Raw genomic sequence first — 19,435 nt, forward strand, 5'->3', positions numbered from 1 at the left:
CATCAGATTGCAGACGTGAACAATTAAAGTGAATACAGATTAAACTGAGTGATTTTTTTAATTTTATTTGACCTACTGTATGCGTACAAATGTAAGTTAGCATTGCCAACAATTGTCTTTACCACAATATAGTTAAAGATAAAACAAATGAAGCAATTTAGTTATTCTGTATATTGTTTGAACATCTGACCCCGCAATATCAATGTTTAAATAACAATTTCAATTAGGGGATAACAACGCAATTATTAGGTATACTGTAGGATTCAATTTAGACTCCTCTAAGCTTATTATAGTCTCTGTAGAATACTCAAACATGATTAAAGTAATCGGAACAGTCCTCTTACCTTGACTAATTCCATCACCAGATAAAGCTCTGTTGTAGTGTCCATCTCTTCTATAAGCATTATAATATTGGGATGTTTAACTTGGCGCAGTATTGACACCTCATTTTCAATCAGATGTTCCTGTTAATTAGTGACAAATCTTTAATTAGAGCTCATCCGATCTAAACTTTATGTACAGATATTGTAAGGACAAAGATTGGAGCGTACTCTAAAAACATGCATTTTGTCATTGTCAGGCAACATTATGGGTGGTACACATGTAGAGAGGAGTGCTTGAATTCCAGAAATTAAGCAAACATTGCTCCATGTGTGTATAGCCCATAGTGATAGCAATGCGCGGCCCCGCGCGTCGCTATCGCTGACTCTAGACTGGCCTGCATGCATGCCAAATCTCGTCAGATCGCTCACTTCACTGGGTGAAGTGAGCGTTTTTCCCCCCCCTCGCTCAGCACACATCGCACTGTGTGCTGAGCGTCGTGAGATGTGTGCTGAGCGATCTGTGCTACATCGCTCAGCACACATCTATGGGACACATATCTACGTGTGTACCACCCTTTAGAGTTCAAGTATGAGCAGGGCCGGTGCAAGGTCTCTCTGCACCGTAGGCAAACCTTTAGCCTAGTGCCCCCTAATCTGCAACCCTTACACACACACACACACACACACACACACACACACACACACACACACACACACACACACACACACACACACACACACACACACACACACACCTCCCGGAGGGGAGATGCAGGTGTCCACTAAGTGGGCTAGGGTGAATTGCATCATTATACATACATACATACATACATACATACATGGTCAGAATGCCGACAGTGGCATCCCAAGCACCATAATAACGTCATTTTAAAATATATGAATTAACCTTACCCCTTACCTTTACCCTATCTGTCCTTCCCCGCAGTTTAACACTAACATTCAGGATGCCGGGATTCTGGCGTCAGCATTCTGACAGGTGTCAGGATTCTGAAGCCGGTATTCTAAACATCAGCATCTGGTCTGCCGGGATGCCATCTGCATCCCGTAAAATTGTATGTGTATACATGTGTATACACACTAACATACATATATTTGCATGCTCCTTATTGTGTGCCATCCCACATCTTTAAGTTAATTACTGATCGCATACAGAGACATCTTTCAGTTTTTTGCTAGATGAATTCAGTGTTGCCCTCCAGTGGACGGCGCCCCTAGGCAGCCGCCTAAAGCTGCCTAATGGTAGAGCCGGCCCTGAGTATGAGAGAATGATAGCTGAATAGTACAGCTGGGTACGGTCTTCTATTTTATATCAATAATATTTCAGTTTTAAGAGACAATATTTGCTCTAAGCTTTGATTGTTAAACAGGATGATTTCTGTGACATGTTTTTATTACATGATGGAGCACTGCATGCGGTCCAATAACATGAATTGTCCTAGATTTATAAATGCAAAGAAGCAGTTACTTAGGGACTTTCCTTCCAGTGCCAGGGACCTCATAAATTTGCATACTCACATATATATTTTGGGCTGACGGGGAAAATCTTTTCAAACCTCTTGAGTTGAGCCTGCATACATTTTTTAGTGGAAAATATGCATTTCTACACTGTGTGTGTGCACAAAAAAACTGTATGCACAGGTTGACACAGTATGTAGAATTTGATGTATCACACACTTGCAGTTCCTTCAATTTAGAGAGGTGGGACAGGAGAGGGAAAGAGCAGCCACGTGGAGTCCAAGTACAGGTGAGTTACTGTAACTACATGTCCTTCCCTCAGAAGCAATCTAAACACCAGCACTCACGGCCTGTACTAATTGCCAATATTGCATAGAGGTTAAGTGAACAGCTTTTCTGTTTTCTGCATCTAGCACCAGGCTATGGACAGGCTGGGCATGTCACGCTATAACAGGAAAACCCGTAGTAGGTGGTCTTCCTGTCATAATCTGACACAGCCCCAGCTCACTACAGCCCCAGCTCACTCGGTATGACAAGAAAAAAAAATCCAGTCCCATAGAAGAAAACAGCATCCAGGCAGTGGGTGTTGGAGTAATAGTCAAATATAGTGAAAAGAGCATTCTTGTACGTACTGCCAGCCATAGTGGGGTATTCAATTAGGGCCGTTTTGCACTTTTTGCTATTTTTAGGGTGAATGAGGATTCAATAGCAGGGCCGTTTTTTTACCTAGGCGAAAAATTCAGCAAGGGCGATAACCGTGGATCATCGCGCTGTGTGCTGAGCGTCCTGAGATGTGTGCTGAGCGATCTGTGCTAGATCCACGTGTTTTCGCACCTGTGCCGGTGAAAACACGGGCCATTTCCGCAGATACTGAAGTTTTTGTTTTGTTTTTTTTAGCAAAAAGGCATTGGCAAAAAAGTGAAAAGACATTGGAGAAAATGCCTTAAAAACGTCAGAAAAAGGCCCGCAATTGAATGCGCAGGGAGGGTAAACTCAATAGCTCTGAAATTATCGGAGTTAATTGAATACCCCCCATAAACTGCTATGGTATCTTGTAACTTCAGAAATGCAAGTTCAAGCATAAATATGGTGACCTGGCAACTAGGGCCAATAAAGACTTGTAGAAACCTGTATTACCCCTAGCAAAGAAATAAAAAATACAATTACTCCTAACAATTAAATAAAAAATACAATTACCATGAAACAATATATATTATATTTAACCCCCCATAGGATCTTTTTCATTCCAGTTTGTAATTTTTATGGGGGGAAAAAAATACATAGAAGCCGGATCACAAACTATAGGTCAGGTGGTCTCTCATTATTTATCCAACACATAGCAGCTATACGCTGATTGGTCAGAGCATGAAAGCAACTCTAATTGGTTAGTAGAGGCTACACCCTATGTGAAATCTAGTCACAATTGATAAAATCTTGATCACTGCAAAATATTGTTAAGAATAAATACTTAACAAGCCCAGTCTATCATAGCCTGGATCTGCTTGTGACTTTAACAGGGGGACCCCAAGCTGTTTAATAAATTTTTTTACTTTTGTTTAAATATTACTGACACATATACATTAAAAATAACTTTTATGACCCTGAACATATGGCCAGGCAATACTGTATAAACCAAAATGCTCCTAAACAGACCCATAACAACTGGGGGAGGGTTGGTATAAAACATGTTTCTCCTTACTGGTCATATATAACTTGCATCAAGTCCATGCAAAGCATATGATCATTCTGACAAATACTACACTAAGGGGTATATGCAATTACGGTCGAATTCCGGCTGGATTGGATACAAGAGTGACCCCACATAACCTTGCGTTCTACCGCTGACCGCAAAGTTCCCACCATTGGATATAATGGAGCGCCTATGCGCTACATTGTATCTCGAGTGCGCCGCCTGATTGACAGCTCAGGCGCGCACAGCCAATCAGGAGAGTGCCATGACGTGGCGCTCACTGATTGGCTGAAGGGACCTTCTTTGACAGCAGTCACGGGGGGTCCCGCCAGTCGGGGAAAGGGGTCCCATGTGTAAACATGGGACCCCTTTCAGTGTGTGGTCCGTTTTTTTACTTTGCCAAGTACGTGGATTACAAACAAAGAAGATGACCGATCTACACTAGATTGTTGTGAGTATAATTTTTATTTACAGGTACCCCGTGGATTCTACGTGGAGAAGGGGACCGACTCTTCGTGTCAACATAGGTAAGTATGTATGTATGTATGTTGGTGTGCATGTATGTAATAAAGTTGTACTATCACGGTGTGTGTGTACTGTTTTTATTTGGGTATTTTTTTTGTAGTAGAACTACAGGTACCAGCGGGCCCATTTCCCCCCGCATGCTGGTACTTGTGGTTCTCCAAGTACCAGCTTGGGGGGGAGGCTTGCTGGGACTTGTAGTTCTGCTACGAAAAACAATATTCTTTAATTTTACACTCTGGCTATCAGCCCCCCATCCGCCGCCAGGGGTGACTAGTTGGGGATTTAATGCCAAGGCCGCAGGGACCAATATAAAAGTGTCCCCCGGCTGTGGCATTATCTCTCTGGCTAGTGGAGCCCGGTGCTGGTGTTAAAAATACGGGGGACCCCTACGTCTTTTGTCCCCCGTATTTTTGGCACCAGCACCAGGCGCAGAGCCCGGTGTTGGTTGTTAAAATACGGGGGGACCCCACACATTTTTTTTCAGGATTTTTACCACTTTCAACACCCCTTCCAACTGAAAAACATGCACTGATTGCTCCATATTATTGTAGTTAGTAAAAAAAAAAAATATTCTTTTAAAAAATCTATTAAATAATACTTGTGGCTCCTAAATTGACAAACCAAGTAGATAATCCCTTCAAATATAAATAGATATGCTATTAGCAATAAAGAAAGCACCAAAAAATACATGTTTTTCAAATTTTTGATTAGATCACGACAGAAAAATGAGGCGGAATGAAATTGATGAAATGACTGTCGAAAAGCACTGTTGTCGAATCGACATTCTTCAATTGAATATACTTTTGTCGAAAAGCCACATTTATACATGGCAGACATGTCGAATTTAACAAAATGTCGAACTGCAATAAGTCGAAAATGAAACGGCAGTTTTTTTGTTGAAAAGTACTGTATTGAATTGTCGAATCCAATTCGACAGTTTTTTTGTGTCGAAAATGACCCGTTTTTCGTCATTTTTGGCAATTCGACCGCAATTGCATATACCCCTAAGCCAACAGCCAAATGAAAAATTTCCCATACTGTCAATTAGACAACCAAATTTTACATAACGGGCTATGTGGAGTTCCTTAGAGAACCAATAATAAATGTATAATTATTTAAATGTATCTTTTAAGTGTTCATAATCGCTCAGTGACATCACGCAGCGGCTGGCCGTGCATGCAGTTCCCCGACGACAGTCCAGATAGATCATGCATGCACTGCCGACAGCGTTGATAGTTGCCGACCCGAAGGGGCCACGCATCGTCGCTGGCGGCATACACACTTGTCGAGAAAATGAGCGACGTCGCTCAGGAAGGGGGAAAATGAGCGACGTCGCTCATTTTCTCAGCAAGTGTGTATGGGCCTAAACTCTGGGTCCTGAGTGGCATATAGCTCTTGTGATGGGTTTTAGTAGATAGATGAAAGGGATAGATTATGGATAAGTAATAATGGTGAACATTTGTGTGTGTGTGTGGTATTTGCTGTACAACTGATGACAGGGATACAGACTATACTATAGGTGGTTCACTAGGACTACATTATATGTAAAAGAGCTATGGCTCAGATTGTTGGGTATGATGCTATAGTTACTATAATATATGACTGGTACAGCTTCTTATATAACATACGTGTAAAACCCATGTTCAGTGCTTTGGCATTGCAAAGGACAGTCACACAAAAACGCTGGCCATCTGTAGTGTATCGATTTGCTGTGTGGTCTTTATCTTACTTATTTTCCTTACGTATAAGTGCCTCTTAATACTGCTCTTTTGGGGTGTACAGTTTGTCTGTAAACTACTTATGAGCATTGCACTCAAGAAATCAGATATATCTATCCTTATCACAGTGTATTGTCCCTGAATGCTTTAAGAATATGTTGGTTTTTCCAGTCCCAAAAATCCTAGGGTTACAAATTGAAATGACTATATGCCTATTGCATAGACTCCATTAATTATGAAATGAACTGAGAGGTTGGTGTTGATGCATATGAAATGTTATCTGCCTTGTGACTTTGATAGGTATCAATTTGCTTATAGACAGAATAGATTGACTGAGGATGCATTGATCTCTATGGTCTAGTCTTCCCTTTGTCACCTTGAAAAGCCTAACACTTATGTCAGAGTACTTTTTTATCGATTACAGCTCAGCATTTAATACCATCCCCCCTAGTGCTTTGATTAGTAAATTGATGAACCTAAGATCCGCTGTCGCATTGTGTAATTGGATTTTAGATTTCTTAATAAATAGGCCGCAACAAGTTAGACTGGGACAGTTGAAGTAATCTTTTAAGAGTAGCACTGGTACCCCACAGGGGTGTGTTTTAAACCCACTCCTATTTTAATTATTACTTATGATTGTGTTCCATTGTCTAAATCAAACGCTATTATAAATTTTACTGAAGATATGCAATAGTGAGGCTCATGATGGCGATGAGTCGTTGTACCACGAGGAGGTAAATCAGTTGGTTACTTGAAATAAGACTAATTGCTTACTTTTAAATTTGAAAAAGACTAAAGAAATTATTTTTGCTCTTTGGAAGACAAATCTGAATTATTACTGGTACTTATTGAAAATTTGGAGGTTGAAAGCGTAAAATACTTCAAGTAATAGGAACCATCATCACAGATGATTTGTCTTGAAGCTCCAATGTTTCTGTTATGGTTAAGAAGGCACAACAGCGTTTGTATTTTTTGAGGAAATTAACTGCAGTAAACTGGTACAAGAAACGTATAATTAATTTTTATTGTTGTGTTATTGAAAGCGTCCTTATAGTATTTCAGTTTGGTACAGAAATTGCACCACATTAGACCGTAAATTCTTAGAGCGGGTGGTTAAAACAGCTGGGAATATTATTGGCACTGAGTTGCCCAACGTTGAAAAATCAGGAGCAGTTTGTGGAAAGGAAATAGTATTTTAAAGTACTGTGAGCAACCATACTTTCTCTCTTTCCTTCAAAAGGGCGTATCAAATCAAATATAGAACCTTGTGGTATAGAGTTTTTTTCCCATTCATTATTGTAAGAATGAACCTAGTTGGGGAGTTCTTATCGATTAGCTGTTTCTAAATTGTTATGTTTATGTGGTTGATCTGGAGTGAAATTTTGTTGTTCTGTACAATTTTTATTGTTTTGCACAATGACAATAAAGTATCTATCTATCTATCTATCTATCTATCTATCTATCTATCTATCTATCTATCTATCTCTCTCTCTCTCTCTCTATCTATCTATCTATCTATCTATCTATCTATCTATCTATCTATCTATCTATCTATCTATCTATCTGTATTAATAGGTCTGAAATGGTTTTTCATTCCTTCAACAGAGACTTGGTGAAAAAAAATGTTTTAATGATTTAAATGTGCTCTAAGTTAGTAAATAACAATTACAATCATAACAATAACTATTATTTTTTTAAATACAGACAATAAATGTCATATATATTATGTTGTATATTATGAAAACATTTACAGTTATAGGGGGGTATTCAATTAAGTCATTTTTTTCGCCCTATTAAATAGCAGGTCCATTTTTTCGCCTAGGCAAAAAATTCAGCAGGAGCGAAAAACATGTGGATCGGCAAATCAACGTTTTCTCACATGCGCCGGACGAAAACGTGGGCCGTTTTTGCGGATTTGAGGCATTTTTCGCCAATGCCTTTTCATTAAAAGAAAAATAAAAGGTAAAAAAGGCATTGGCGAAAATGGATTAAAAATGTGCGAAAATGGGCCTCAATTGAATAGGCAGGAGGGCGAATTCAACAGTTCGAGATTACCAGAGTTAATTGAATACCCCCCATAGAGTGGAATGTTTGGATGTTTTGCTATTTTAGTGGGTGCCTGCAGAACTTTTGTGGCCAACTCAAAAGTAATAATTGAACAGCACCAATGTGATGTCTTTTATGCTATGTAAGATCTTTGGTTAGTGAAAGGGAATTAATATGTGCACATAATGCAATGTAAACAAAAGATCAAAATGGAAAATTGTGCCACTTAATGAAACCTGTGACTGTAAGATATTATTTCAGTGATCACTATTTAATGTGAAACTAATTAGAAAGCAAAAAAAAAAAAGTTAAACTATGTTAGCCAGCCCAAAAAGAAGTGGGTTAGAAGACAAAGGGAGAGATTTATCAAAGCTTTAAGGACATAACGTTGAGACAGATGACGTACCAACCAATCCGCTTCTGTTATTTTATAGGCTGTGTTTGAATAATGACAGTTAAGGGCTGATTGGTTGGTACTTTATCTCTCGCCACTTTCTCTCCTCAAGATTTGATAAATCTCCCCCAAAGTAGTATGGTAAGCAAAACAAACTTGAACATTTAATGTTTTACAAAATTAATAATTTTGAAGGATAACAAGAAAACTTTATTTAGTGAGTTTATGGGTCAATGTGCACACAATGGGGTAAATTTACTAAGATTCGTATTTTCCCGTTTGAGGTCAAAGTTCAATCACGAATGACATCGCAAGTGTAAATTTGCAACTTTTTGAATTTATTACGACTAATTTACTAAGCTGCCGTATTCTGCATTTTCGGTTTTTCCGATGTCGATGTCATTCGTTTTTTTAGGCAGTGTTTTACGTGAGTGACTTGTAAAACACTGCCGACTTTAATACAATGAATCTCGGCCGGATCTGAGAGATCCGTGCTGGGCTTCATTGTGCACCTTGTAAAAAAAATATTAAAAAAAAATGTTTAAACTTAAAAAAAAAATTGCGTGGGGTCCCCCCTCCTAAGCCAAACCAGCCTCGGGCTCTTTGAGCCGGTCCTGGTTGCAAAAATATGGGAAAAAAATTGACAGGGGTTCCCCCATATTTAAGCAACCAGCACCGGGCTCTGCGCCTGGTTCCAAAAATATGGGGGACAAAAAGCGTAGGGGTCCCCCGTATTTTTGAAACCAGCACCGGGCTCCACTAGCTGGACAGATAATGCCACAGCCGGGGGTCACTTTTATACAGCGCCCTGCGGCCGTGGCATTAAATACCCAACTAGTCACCCCTGGCCGGGGTACCCTGGAGGAGTGGGAACCCCTTAAATCAAGGCCCCCCCCCCCCTCCAGCCACCCAAGGGCCAGGGGTGAAGCCCGAGGGTGTCCCCCCCATCCAAGGGCTGCGGATGGGGGTCTGATAGCCTTTGTTGAAAGTGTTGAATATTGTTTTTAGTAGCAGTACTACAAGTCCCAGCAAGCCTCCCCGCAAGCTGGTACTTGGAGAACCACAAGTACCAGCATGCGGCGGAAAACCGGGCCCGCTGGTACCTGTAGTACTACTACTACTAAAAAAATACCCCAATAAAGACATAAGACACACACCTTGAAAGTATAACTTTAATACATACATCCACACCACCATATACACATACTTACCTTATGTTCACACGAGGGTCGGTCCTCTTCTCCATGTAGAATCCATGGTGTACCTGTGGAAAAAAATATACTCACAAAATCCAGGGTAGAAGGCTCTTCTGCTTGTAATCCATTTGTAATCCACGTACTTGTCAAAATAAAAAAACGGACACCCGACCTCGAACTGAAAGGGGCCCCATGTTTTCACATGGGACCCCTTTCCCCGAATGCCAGAAACCCCCTCTGACTTATGTCTAAGAGGGTTTCTTCAGCCAATCAGGGAGCGCCACGTTGTGGCACCCTCCTGATCGGCTGTGTGCTCCTGTACTGTCTGACAGGCGGCACACGGCAGTGTTACAATGTAGCGCCTATGCGCTCCATTGTAACCAATGGTGGGAACTTTGTGGTCAGCGGTGAGGTTACTTTCGGTCAACCGCTGACCACAAAGTTCCCACCATTGGTTACAATGGAGCGCATAGGCGCTACATTGTAACACTGCCGTGTGCCGCCTGTCAGACAGTACAGGAGCACACAGCCGATCAGGAGGGTGCCACAACGTGGCGCTCCCTGATTGGCTGAAGAAACCCTCTTAGACATAAGTCAGAGGGGGTTACTGGCATTCGGGGAAAGGGGTCCCATGTGAAAACATGGGGCCCCTTTCAGTTCGAGGTCGGGTGTCCGTTTTTTTATTTTGACAAGTACGTGGATTACAAATGGATTACAAGCAGAAGAGCCTTCTACCCTGGATTTTGTGAGTATAATTTTTTCAACAGGTACACCATGGATTCTACATGGAGAAGAGGACCGACCCTCGTGTGAACATATGGTAAGTATGTGTATATGGTGGTGTGGATGTATGTATTAAAGTTACACTTTCAAGGTGTGTGTCTTATGTCTTTATTGGGGTATTTTTTTAGTAGTAGTACTACAGGTACCAGCGGGCCCGGTTTTCCGCCGCATGCTGGTACTTGTGGTTCTCCAAGTACCAGCTTGCGGGGGAGGCTTGCTGGGACTTGTAGTACTGCTACTAAAAACAATATTCAACACTTTAAACAAAGGCTATCAGCCCCCCATCCGCAGCCTTTGGATGGGGGGGACAGCCTCGGGCTTCACCCCTGGCCCTTGGGTGGCTGGAGGGGGGGGCCCCTTGATTTAAGGGGTTCCCACTCCTTACAGGGTACCCCGGCCAGGGGTGACTAGTTGGGTATTTAATGCCACGGCCGCAGGGCGCTGTATAAAAGTGACCCACGGCTGTGGCATTATCTGTCCAGCTAGTGGAGCCTGGTGCTGGTTTAAAAAATACGGGGGACCCCTACGCTTTTTGTCCCCCGTATTTTTGGAACCAGGACCAGGCGCAGAGCCCGGTGCTGGTTGCTTAAATATGGGGGAACCCCTGTCAATTTTTTCCCCATATTTTTGCAACCAGGACCGGCTCAAAGAGCCCGAGGCTGGTTTGACTTAGGAGAGGGGACCCCACGCATTTTTTTTTAACAAATTCAAACATTTCCCACCCCTTCCCACTGAAAAACATGCACGGATCTCATGGATCCGTGCATGCCTATCCAATCACGGTAAAAAAAAGCTGGTCTGGTTTTTTTTAGCACTTTTTCACGAATTGTATTTCAGCACGGCAGTGTTTGGCTATTGTCGGCAGTGTTTGTGATTTGCACTTTTTAGTAAATTCCCGATTTCTACCAAATTGCAGGCGTATTTGACCGATGGTGTATTGATTCGTGATTTTTTCCTAGGACTTCCAAAATATTACGAATGCCCTCATCACTGCCGTGATTTTTGCTTAGTAAATTACCGAGATGACACTTTGAAGAAAAAACGGCATCTCGGTCAAAATCGGGAGCTTAGTAAATATACCCCAATGTGTGACATACAAGCATTGTCATAATTAACATTTATTTATACAGACTAGTGCATTATAAACCCAATATAATGAATAAACCCAGTAAAAAGTAAGATGCAAGCTATAGTCCATAGAGTAATAAAAAAAATTAAAAAAAAATTATATATATCTATATCTATATGTATATCTATATATCTATATCTATATACACATACACACAACTGCTCTCAAAATGCATGTTGCAGAAAAAGCATATCAACAGACACGAGGACAGGTACACAGACAGAACACAGGCATTATGGTTTCAGCTGAGTAAATGGCTGCTACATGATCAGTATTCCAAGGCAAGTAGCAAATGACAGGTCACAAGGACTCGGCTGCTCAAGTGTCTTACTTTGTGTCCTATTCACTTTTTCAAGATATCAAATGGTAAAGCATTAGTGGAATTGGCGAATGTGATACCTTCACTCCTAATTGCTTTTCAGTTCAGGAATGTGAATTATTCTGCATTTGGTAGTAAAAAAGTTGATATACAGTATCATCACATGTTATTCACTATTATGACAGTGAGATTAATGAGATGTACTGTATATAGCAAGCAAAAATAAAGATACATTTATAATCAGGGTGTCTGAATTGTGTTTTCACCAAGAATAATTTATTCCATCAATGAATATGCGCATATGGTCACGTGACTCAAGCAGGAGGGCGCTATTCCTATATAGCTAAAAGTTTATTTAAAGAGAAGGGTATGTACTTGATAAAAACTGATAAAACTAAGAATAATAACATACTGTACTTCTATACAGGGTCATGCTGGCCAAAATATGTTCCCTCAAAAATCCTTTACATTCATAATAGGATTTTAATTACCTACCGGTAAATCCTTTTCTCGTAGTCCGTAGAGGATGCTGGGGTCCAATTTAGTACCATGGGGTATAGACGGGTCCACTAGGAGCCATTGGCACTTTAAGAGTTTAATAGTGTGGGCTGGCTCCTCCCTTTATGCCCCTCTTACCAGACTCAGTCTAGAAACTGTGCCCGAGGAGACGGACATACTTCAAGAGAAGGAAATACACAGATAGTGGTGAGATTCACACCAGCTCACACATAACAAAAGGAAAGCCAAGCTAACCAACTTGGAACGATTCAGCAACGGCTGAACCAACAAACGTAACCAAGTAACAAGGCAGGAATACGAAGCACCGGGCGGGTGCCCAGCATCCTCTACGGACTACGAGAAAAGGATTTACCATTAGGTAATTAAAATCCCGTTTTCTCTTACGTCCTAGAGGATGCTGGGGTCCAATATAGTACCATGGGGATTTACCAAAGCTCCCAGTACAGGAGGGAGAGTGCTGAGGATCCTGCAGAACAGATTGACCAAACTTTAGGTCCTCAGAGGCCAAAGTATCGAACTTGTAAAACTTAGCAAACGTGTTCGACCCAGACCAAGTAGCTGCTCGGCAAAGCTGAAGAGCCGAGACACCCCGGGCAGCCGCCCAGGAAGACCCCATTTTACGTGTAGAGTGGGCCTGAACAGATTTTGGCCGCCTATACCCCATGGTACTAAATTGGACCCCAGCATCCTCTAGGACGTAAGAGAAAATGAGACAATCCAGAACTGGATTCGGACCCATTTGGGCCCTATACAACATAAGGGCCCCCCTCTACCTACCTCTATTTGTAAAAAAAAACGAGTTTTATGGTAAGAACTTACCTTTGTTAAAACTCTTTCTGCGTGGTACAATGGGCTCCACAAGGAATGGACAATGGGATGTATAGTAGGATCTTGATCCGAGGCACCAACAGGCTCAAAGCTTTGACTGTTCCCAGAATGCATAGCGCCGCCTCCTATATCACCCCGCCTCCCTGCACAGGATCTCAGTTTTTAGTTAACCAGTCCAATGCAGTAGCAGGAAAAGAGACGACAAGGGTTAGTAGCCACAACACCGCATTCTCGCGACAGGAGACGTGTCAGCGGCTAATGCCATACCAACCCAAAGAAGCAAAGTGCGTCAGGGGGAGCACCTTGTGGAGCCCAGTGTACCTCGCAGAAAGAGTTTTAACAAAGGTAAGTTCTTACCATAAAACTCGTTTTCTGCTGCGGGGTACACTGGGCTCCACAAGGAATGGACAATGGGGATGTCCTAAAGCAGTTCCTTATGGGAGGGGACGCACTGTAGCGGGCACAAGAACCCGGCGTCCAAAGGAAGCATCCTGGGAAGCGGCAGTATCGAAGGCATAGAACCTTATGAACGTGTTCACAGAGGACCACGTAGCCGCCTTGCACAATTGTTCAAGGGTCGCACCACGTTGGGCCGCCCAAGAAGGTCCAACAGACCTAGAATGGGCCTTAATGTGATCAGGAGCAGAGAGACCAGCCTTCACATAAGCATGTGCAATCACCATTCTAATCCATCTGGCCAGAGTTTGCTTGTGAGCAGGCCAGCCCCGTTTGTGAAACCCAAACACAACAAAAATAGAATCCGATTTCCTAATAGGAGCAGTTCTCTTCACATAGATACGGAGAGCCCGTACCACATCCGAAGACCGCTCTTTGGGAGACAGATCAGGAGAAACAAGTGCCGGAACTACAATCTCCTGATTAAGGTGGAACGAAGAAACCACCTTAGGTAGACAGCCGGGACGAGTCATAAGAACCGCCCGGTCACGGTGAAATATCAGATATGGGGAACTACAGGACAAGGCACCCAAATCCGACACTCTTCTAGCTGAAGCAATAGCCAGCAGAAACACCACCTTAAGGGAAAGCCACTAAAGGTCAGCTGAACCAAGAGGTTCAAACGGAGACTCTTGTAACGCCTCCAAAACCACCGACAAGTCCCAAGGAGCCACAGGCGGGACATAGGGAGGTTGGATACGCAACACGCCCTGAGTAAAGGTATGCACATCAGGTAAGGTCGCAATTTTTCTCTGAAACCACACCGACAAGGCAGATATTTGAACCTTGAGGAAGGCCAGACGTAGGCCTAAGTCTAGGCCCTGCTGAAGAAAAGCCAACAACTGGGCTATACTAGACTTGGAAGCGTCATAATCGTTAGATGCGCACCAAACAAAGTAAGAATGCCAGAACCTATAGTAAATCCGAGCCGAAGCCGGTATCCGGGCCCGCAACACAGTTGGAATGACCGCCTCAGAAAACCCTTTAGCTCTTAAGACGGAAGCTTCAAGAGCCACGCCGTCAAAGACAGCCGGGCTAGGTCCTGGTAGACACAGGGGCACTGAACGAGGAGGTCTGGGCGTTGTGGAAGTAGAAATGGACGCTCTGACGATAGGCCTTGCAGGTCTGAGAACCAGTGCCGTCTGAAGACCGGAACCTTGTGATTGTGTCGAGATGCCATCAGATCTACGTCTGGAAGGCCTCACCTTTCCACTAGGAGTTGAAACACTTCTGGATGGAAGCCCCACTCGCCGGCATGCACGTCCTGACGACTGAGAAAGTCTGCTTCCCAATTCAGGACTCCCGGAATGAATATTGCCGATATGGCCGGTAGATGGCGTTCTGTCCACTGTAGAATCCGTGAGACTTCCTTCATTGCTAGGCGGCTTCGAGTGCCGCCTTGATGATTTATGTAAGCCACTGTGGTGGCGTTGTCCGACTGTACTTGAACAGTACGGTTCTGAATTAAATGCTGGGCTAGGTTCAAGGCATTGAAGACCGCCCGCAATTCCAGAATATCGATTGAGAGGAGGGACTCCTCCTTGGTCCACCACCCCTGAAGGAAGTGTTGCTCCAGCACCGCACCCCAACCTCTTAGACTGGCATCTGTCGTCAACAGGACCCAGTCGGCTATCCAGAACGGATGGCCCCTGCACAGTTGTTGGTCCCGGAGCCACCAGAGCAGCGATAGACGGACCTCTGGAGTCAATGAGATCATTTGAGACCTGATCCGGTGAGGCAGGCCGTCCCATTTGACTAGAATCAGCCTCTGGAGAGGGCGAGAATGAAATTGAGCGTACTCCACCATGTCGAATGCTGACACCATGAGGCCCAGCACCTGCATCGCCGAATGTATCGACACTTGCGGATGAGATAGGAAGCAACGAATCCTGTTCTGAAGTTTCAGGACTTTCTCCTGAGACAGGAACAACGGCTGGTTGTGAGTGTACAATAGTGCTCCCAGATGCACCATGCTCTGAGCAGGGATCAGGGATGACTTCTTCCAGTTGATGAGCCACCCGTGGGCTTGCAGAAACCGGACCGTCACATCTAGATGACGCAGGAGAAGTTCTGGGGAATTTGCTAGGATTAACAAGTCGTCCAAATACGGCAGTATCCTGACCCCTTGATGGCGGAGTACCACCGTCATCACTGCCATGACTTTTGTAAAGACTCGCGGAGCCGTTGTTAAACCAAAAGGTAACGCCCAAAACTGGTAATGGCAGTTGCCAACCGCAAATCTCAGGTATTGCTGATGAGACACTGCTATAGGAACATGGAGGTAAGCATCCTGTATATCCAGGGAGACCATGAAGTCCCCAGGTTCCAAGGCCAGAACTATAGAGCGAAGGGTTTCCATCCGGAACTTGGAAACCTTCACAAACCTGTTCAATGCCTTGAGGTTGAGAATGGGCCGGGAGGACCCATTCGGTTTCGGGACTAGAAACAGCGGAGAATAGTACCCTGCGCAAGAGGCACTTGTACTACGACTCCTGTATCCAGAAGGGTCTGTACCACCGAATGTAGTGTTTGCCTTTGTCTTGTCCAACGGGACATCTGTCTGGCAAAATCGATGAGGGGGTCGGTTTTTGAAGGCTATGGCGTAACCTCGTGTGACGACTTCCCGTACCCAGGCATCTGAAGTGGTCTTCAACCATTCCTGGGTATACCCTGGAAGCCGGCCCCCCACCCTGGGATCCCCCAGAGGGAGGCCCGCCCCGTCATGCGGCAGGCTTATCTGTCTTGGAAGCTGGCTGACGGGCCGCCCAGGCTCTTTTGGGCTTAGGCTTACCAGGTTTGGAAGTGCGGGCCTGCTTGTTGTACGCCTGACCTTTTGCTTTACCTGAAGGACGAAAGGGGCGAAAGGAAGTACCTTTAGCCTTCGACACAGAAGGAGCAGTACTTGGCAGACAGGCAGTTTTGGCAGTAGCCAAGTCAGCCACAATCTTATTTAAATCCTCCCCAAACAGAATATCTCCCTTAAAAGGGAGTACCTCCAGGATTTTTCTAGAGTCCAGATCCACAGACCAGGATCTCAGCCACAATATCCGGCGAGCCAGGACTGATGTAGTAGAGGCCTTGGCTGCCAGGATACCAGCATCAGAAGCCGCCTCTTTAATATAACGAGAAGCTGTGACAATATAAGACAAGCATTGTCTAGCATGGTCAGAAGAGATTTCAGCATCTAACTCCAAGGCCCATGCTTCAATGGCCTCTGCAGCCCAAGTAGCTGCAATAGTGGGCCTTTGTGCAGCACCCGTGAGGGTGTAAATCGCTTTCAGACAACCCTCCACACGTTTATCCGTAGGCTCTTTTAGAGACGTGACGGTGGTGACCGGTAGAGCTGAGGAAACCACCATCATAGCCACATGTGAGTCCACTGGAGGAGCCGTTTCCCAATTCTTAGACAGCTCCAGCGCGAAGGGAATAGCGAGCCAGCATCTTCTTTTGAGGCACAAACTTCGTACCCGGGTTTTCCCAGGGTTCCTTTCGTATATCAATTAGGTGGTCAGAGTGAGGTAAAACTTGTTTAATCACCTTCTGACACGAACCTATCTGGTTTCTTAGGAGGAACGGATGGCTCGGGATCATCCGTAATCTGTAAAATTAACTTAATAGCCTCCAAGAGATCAGGAACATCCACATGTGAACCACCCTCCCCATCAGCCATATCTGAGTCAGAACCTGTGGGGTCAGTGTAAGTGCCGTCTTCATCCGATGAGGTGTCAGTGACAGCAGTGGATTGTGAGGAGACAAGCGCTCGCTTAGAGGACCCCTTGGACATAGGCGAGCGACGGTCAGACTTTTTAGTAGTCAGGGACTGGTTCAACTTCTTTATTTGAGCAGATAAATCGTCCGCCCACGGCGGGTTAGCTGCAGGGACCACAAACGGTTGTACCGGCATTGGGGGTCCCATAGGGGGTGTTAGTTTATGAACTAGCGTATGCAGAAGCGTGAAAAAAGCGGCCCACGGCGGGTCATTATTTGCCCCCGTTGCCACCGTCCCCAGAACCAGAGCCCAAAGCTGCTATATTCTCCTCATAGGTGTCTGCGGCTTCAGCAACACCGGCAGTTTGTTCAGCCCCAGAACCGTTACCCTCAGAAGCAGACATGATATAACTTGCAGTATCAGGTAACACAGTACAATTTGTCAGCAGCACGATACCTCTAGCCCAAACCCCTGCGCAGTGTAGTCAGCACCAGCAGAGATAAAGGAGAGATATGGGGGTATATTTACTAAAAATAGTATTTTCCCGTTTGAGGTCAAAGTTCAATCACGAATGACATCGAAAGTGTAAAGATGCAACTTTTTGAATTTAGTACGACTAATTTACTAAGCTGCCGTATTCTGCATTTTCGGTTTTACCGATGTCGATGTCATTCGTTTTTTTAGGCAGTGTTTTACGTGAGTGACTTGTAAAACACTGCCGACTTTAATACAATGAATCTCGGCCGGATCTGAGAGATCCGTGCTGGGCTTCATTGTGCACCTTGTTAAAAAAAAAACCCAGTGTTAAAATAAAATAAAAAATTGCGTGGGGTCCCCCTTCCTAAGCAAAACCAGCCTCGGGCTCTTTGAGCCGATCCTGGTTGCAAAAATATGGGGAAAAAAATGATAGAGGTTCCCCCATATTTAAACAACCAGCACCGGGCTCTGCGCCTGGTCCTGGTTCCAAAAATACGGGGGACAAAAAGCGTAGGGGTCCAACCAACTAGTCACCCCTAGCCGGGGTACCCTGGAGGAGTGGGGACCCCTACAATCAAGGGGTCCCCCCCTCCAGCCACCCAAGGACCAGGGGTGAAGCCCAAGGGCTGCGGATGGGAGGCTGATAGCCGTTTTGAAAAAAAAAGAATATTGTTTTTAGTAGCAGTACTACAAGTCCCAGCAAGCCTCCCCCGCAAGCTGGTACTTGGAGAACCACAAGTACCAGCATGCGGAGGAAAACCGGGCCCGCTGGTACCTGTAGTACTACTACTACAAAAATACCCCAATAAAAACATAAGACACACACCTATACTCAGAGTCCAGGGTTCGATTCCTTAAGTACGAATGCATGTTACTGTAGTTTTTTTCAGACACTTTATTATTTTTTTTATTCACATACTGTAAACCAGGGCATACAGTAGCTGCATGAGCGGTTCTATGCGATCGAGTCCGGTGTACCATAATGTGCAGGTTCTATGCAGGTTAAGGTACTATGCTCCGTACACAGTACACATACAATTCTGTAGCTGGGCAGACTGAATAGAAATGGCTACCACCTATGACTCCTTGCCCCACAGAGGCCCTAGGCTACGGAGCAAGTAATAGTCCAGATTGTACAGACTATGGGGCAATGCTGAAGGAGCGTCACAATCCCCTAGCTAAAATACACAGTATGCATATTATGGTACACCGGACTCGATGACATACTGTAGCACACTGGCAAAATGGCCGCCGCCCCTGAACCCTTGTGCAGGTTATGGGGCAATGCTGAAGGAGCGTCACAATCCCCTAGCCAAAATACACAGGGGAGGGATAAGCCACTGTAGGATTGCATACAGTATTACGGTACACCGGACTCAATCGCATAGCACACTGTCAAAACGACCACTACCCATGAACCCCCACCTCCTGAACCCCCACCTCGTGGCATGCAGCAGTTGGGTATGGAATGAGAAATGGCATAAGCTGTGCAGGCTACGGGGCGATGCTGAAGGAGCGTCACAATCCCCTAGCCAAAATACACAGAGATACTGTAAGCGAGGTCTATGCACATTACAGTACTGTACGTTACACCGGGCTCGGTCGCATAGCAAACTGACAAAACACAAGTTTTACAGTACATACAGTAAAGCAGGCCAAAGCTGCAGGAGAGTTTCTACTGTAAAGGTTCTATGCACCGTACGGTAATGTACACATACCTGTACAATTCTATAGCAGGGCAGACTCAATTGAAATGGCTACCGCCTGTGACTCCTACAGTAGCTCCTAGGAGGCACTCAGCTATGGAGCAAATAACAGCACAGATTTTGCAGGCTACGGGGCAATGC

General features: G+C 44.3%; 1 protein-coding gene across 4 annotated transcripts in view; it reads right to left on the bottom strand.

Annotated features, from left to right (window-relative positions):
• The window catches only part of DCLK2 (doublecortin like kinase 2), a 235,802-nt gene that overhangs the window by 31,801 nt on the left and 184,566 nt on the right, over positions 1–19,435 (bottom strand). For all 4 annotated transcript variants that reach the window (XR_010177472.1, XM_063920574.1, XM_063920575.1 and 1 more), the window contains one exon: positions 345–464. Coding sequence is in view for 3 of the 4 variants with exons in the window: in XM_063920574.1 (XP_063776644.1) it covers positions 345–464 (120 nt within the window). In the remaining variant the exon portion in view is untranslated. The remainder of the gene's footprint in view (positions 1–344; positions 465–19,435) is intronic.

The sequence above is a fragment of the Pseudophryne corroboree genome, chromosome 1, assembly GCF_028390025.1.
Source record: "Pseudophryne corroboree isolate aPseCor3 chromosome 1, aPseCor3.hap2, whole genome shotgun sequence".
Classification (NCBI taxonomy): domain Eukaryota; kingdom Metazoa; phylum Chordata; class Amphibia; order Anura; family Myobatrachidae; genus Pseudophryne; species Pseudophryne corroboree.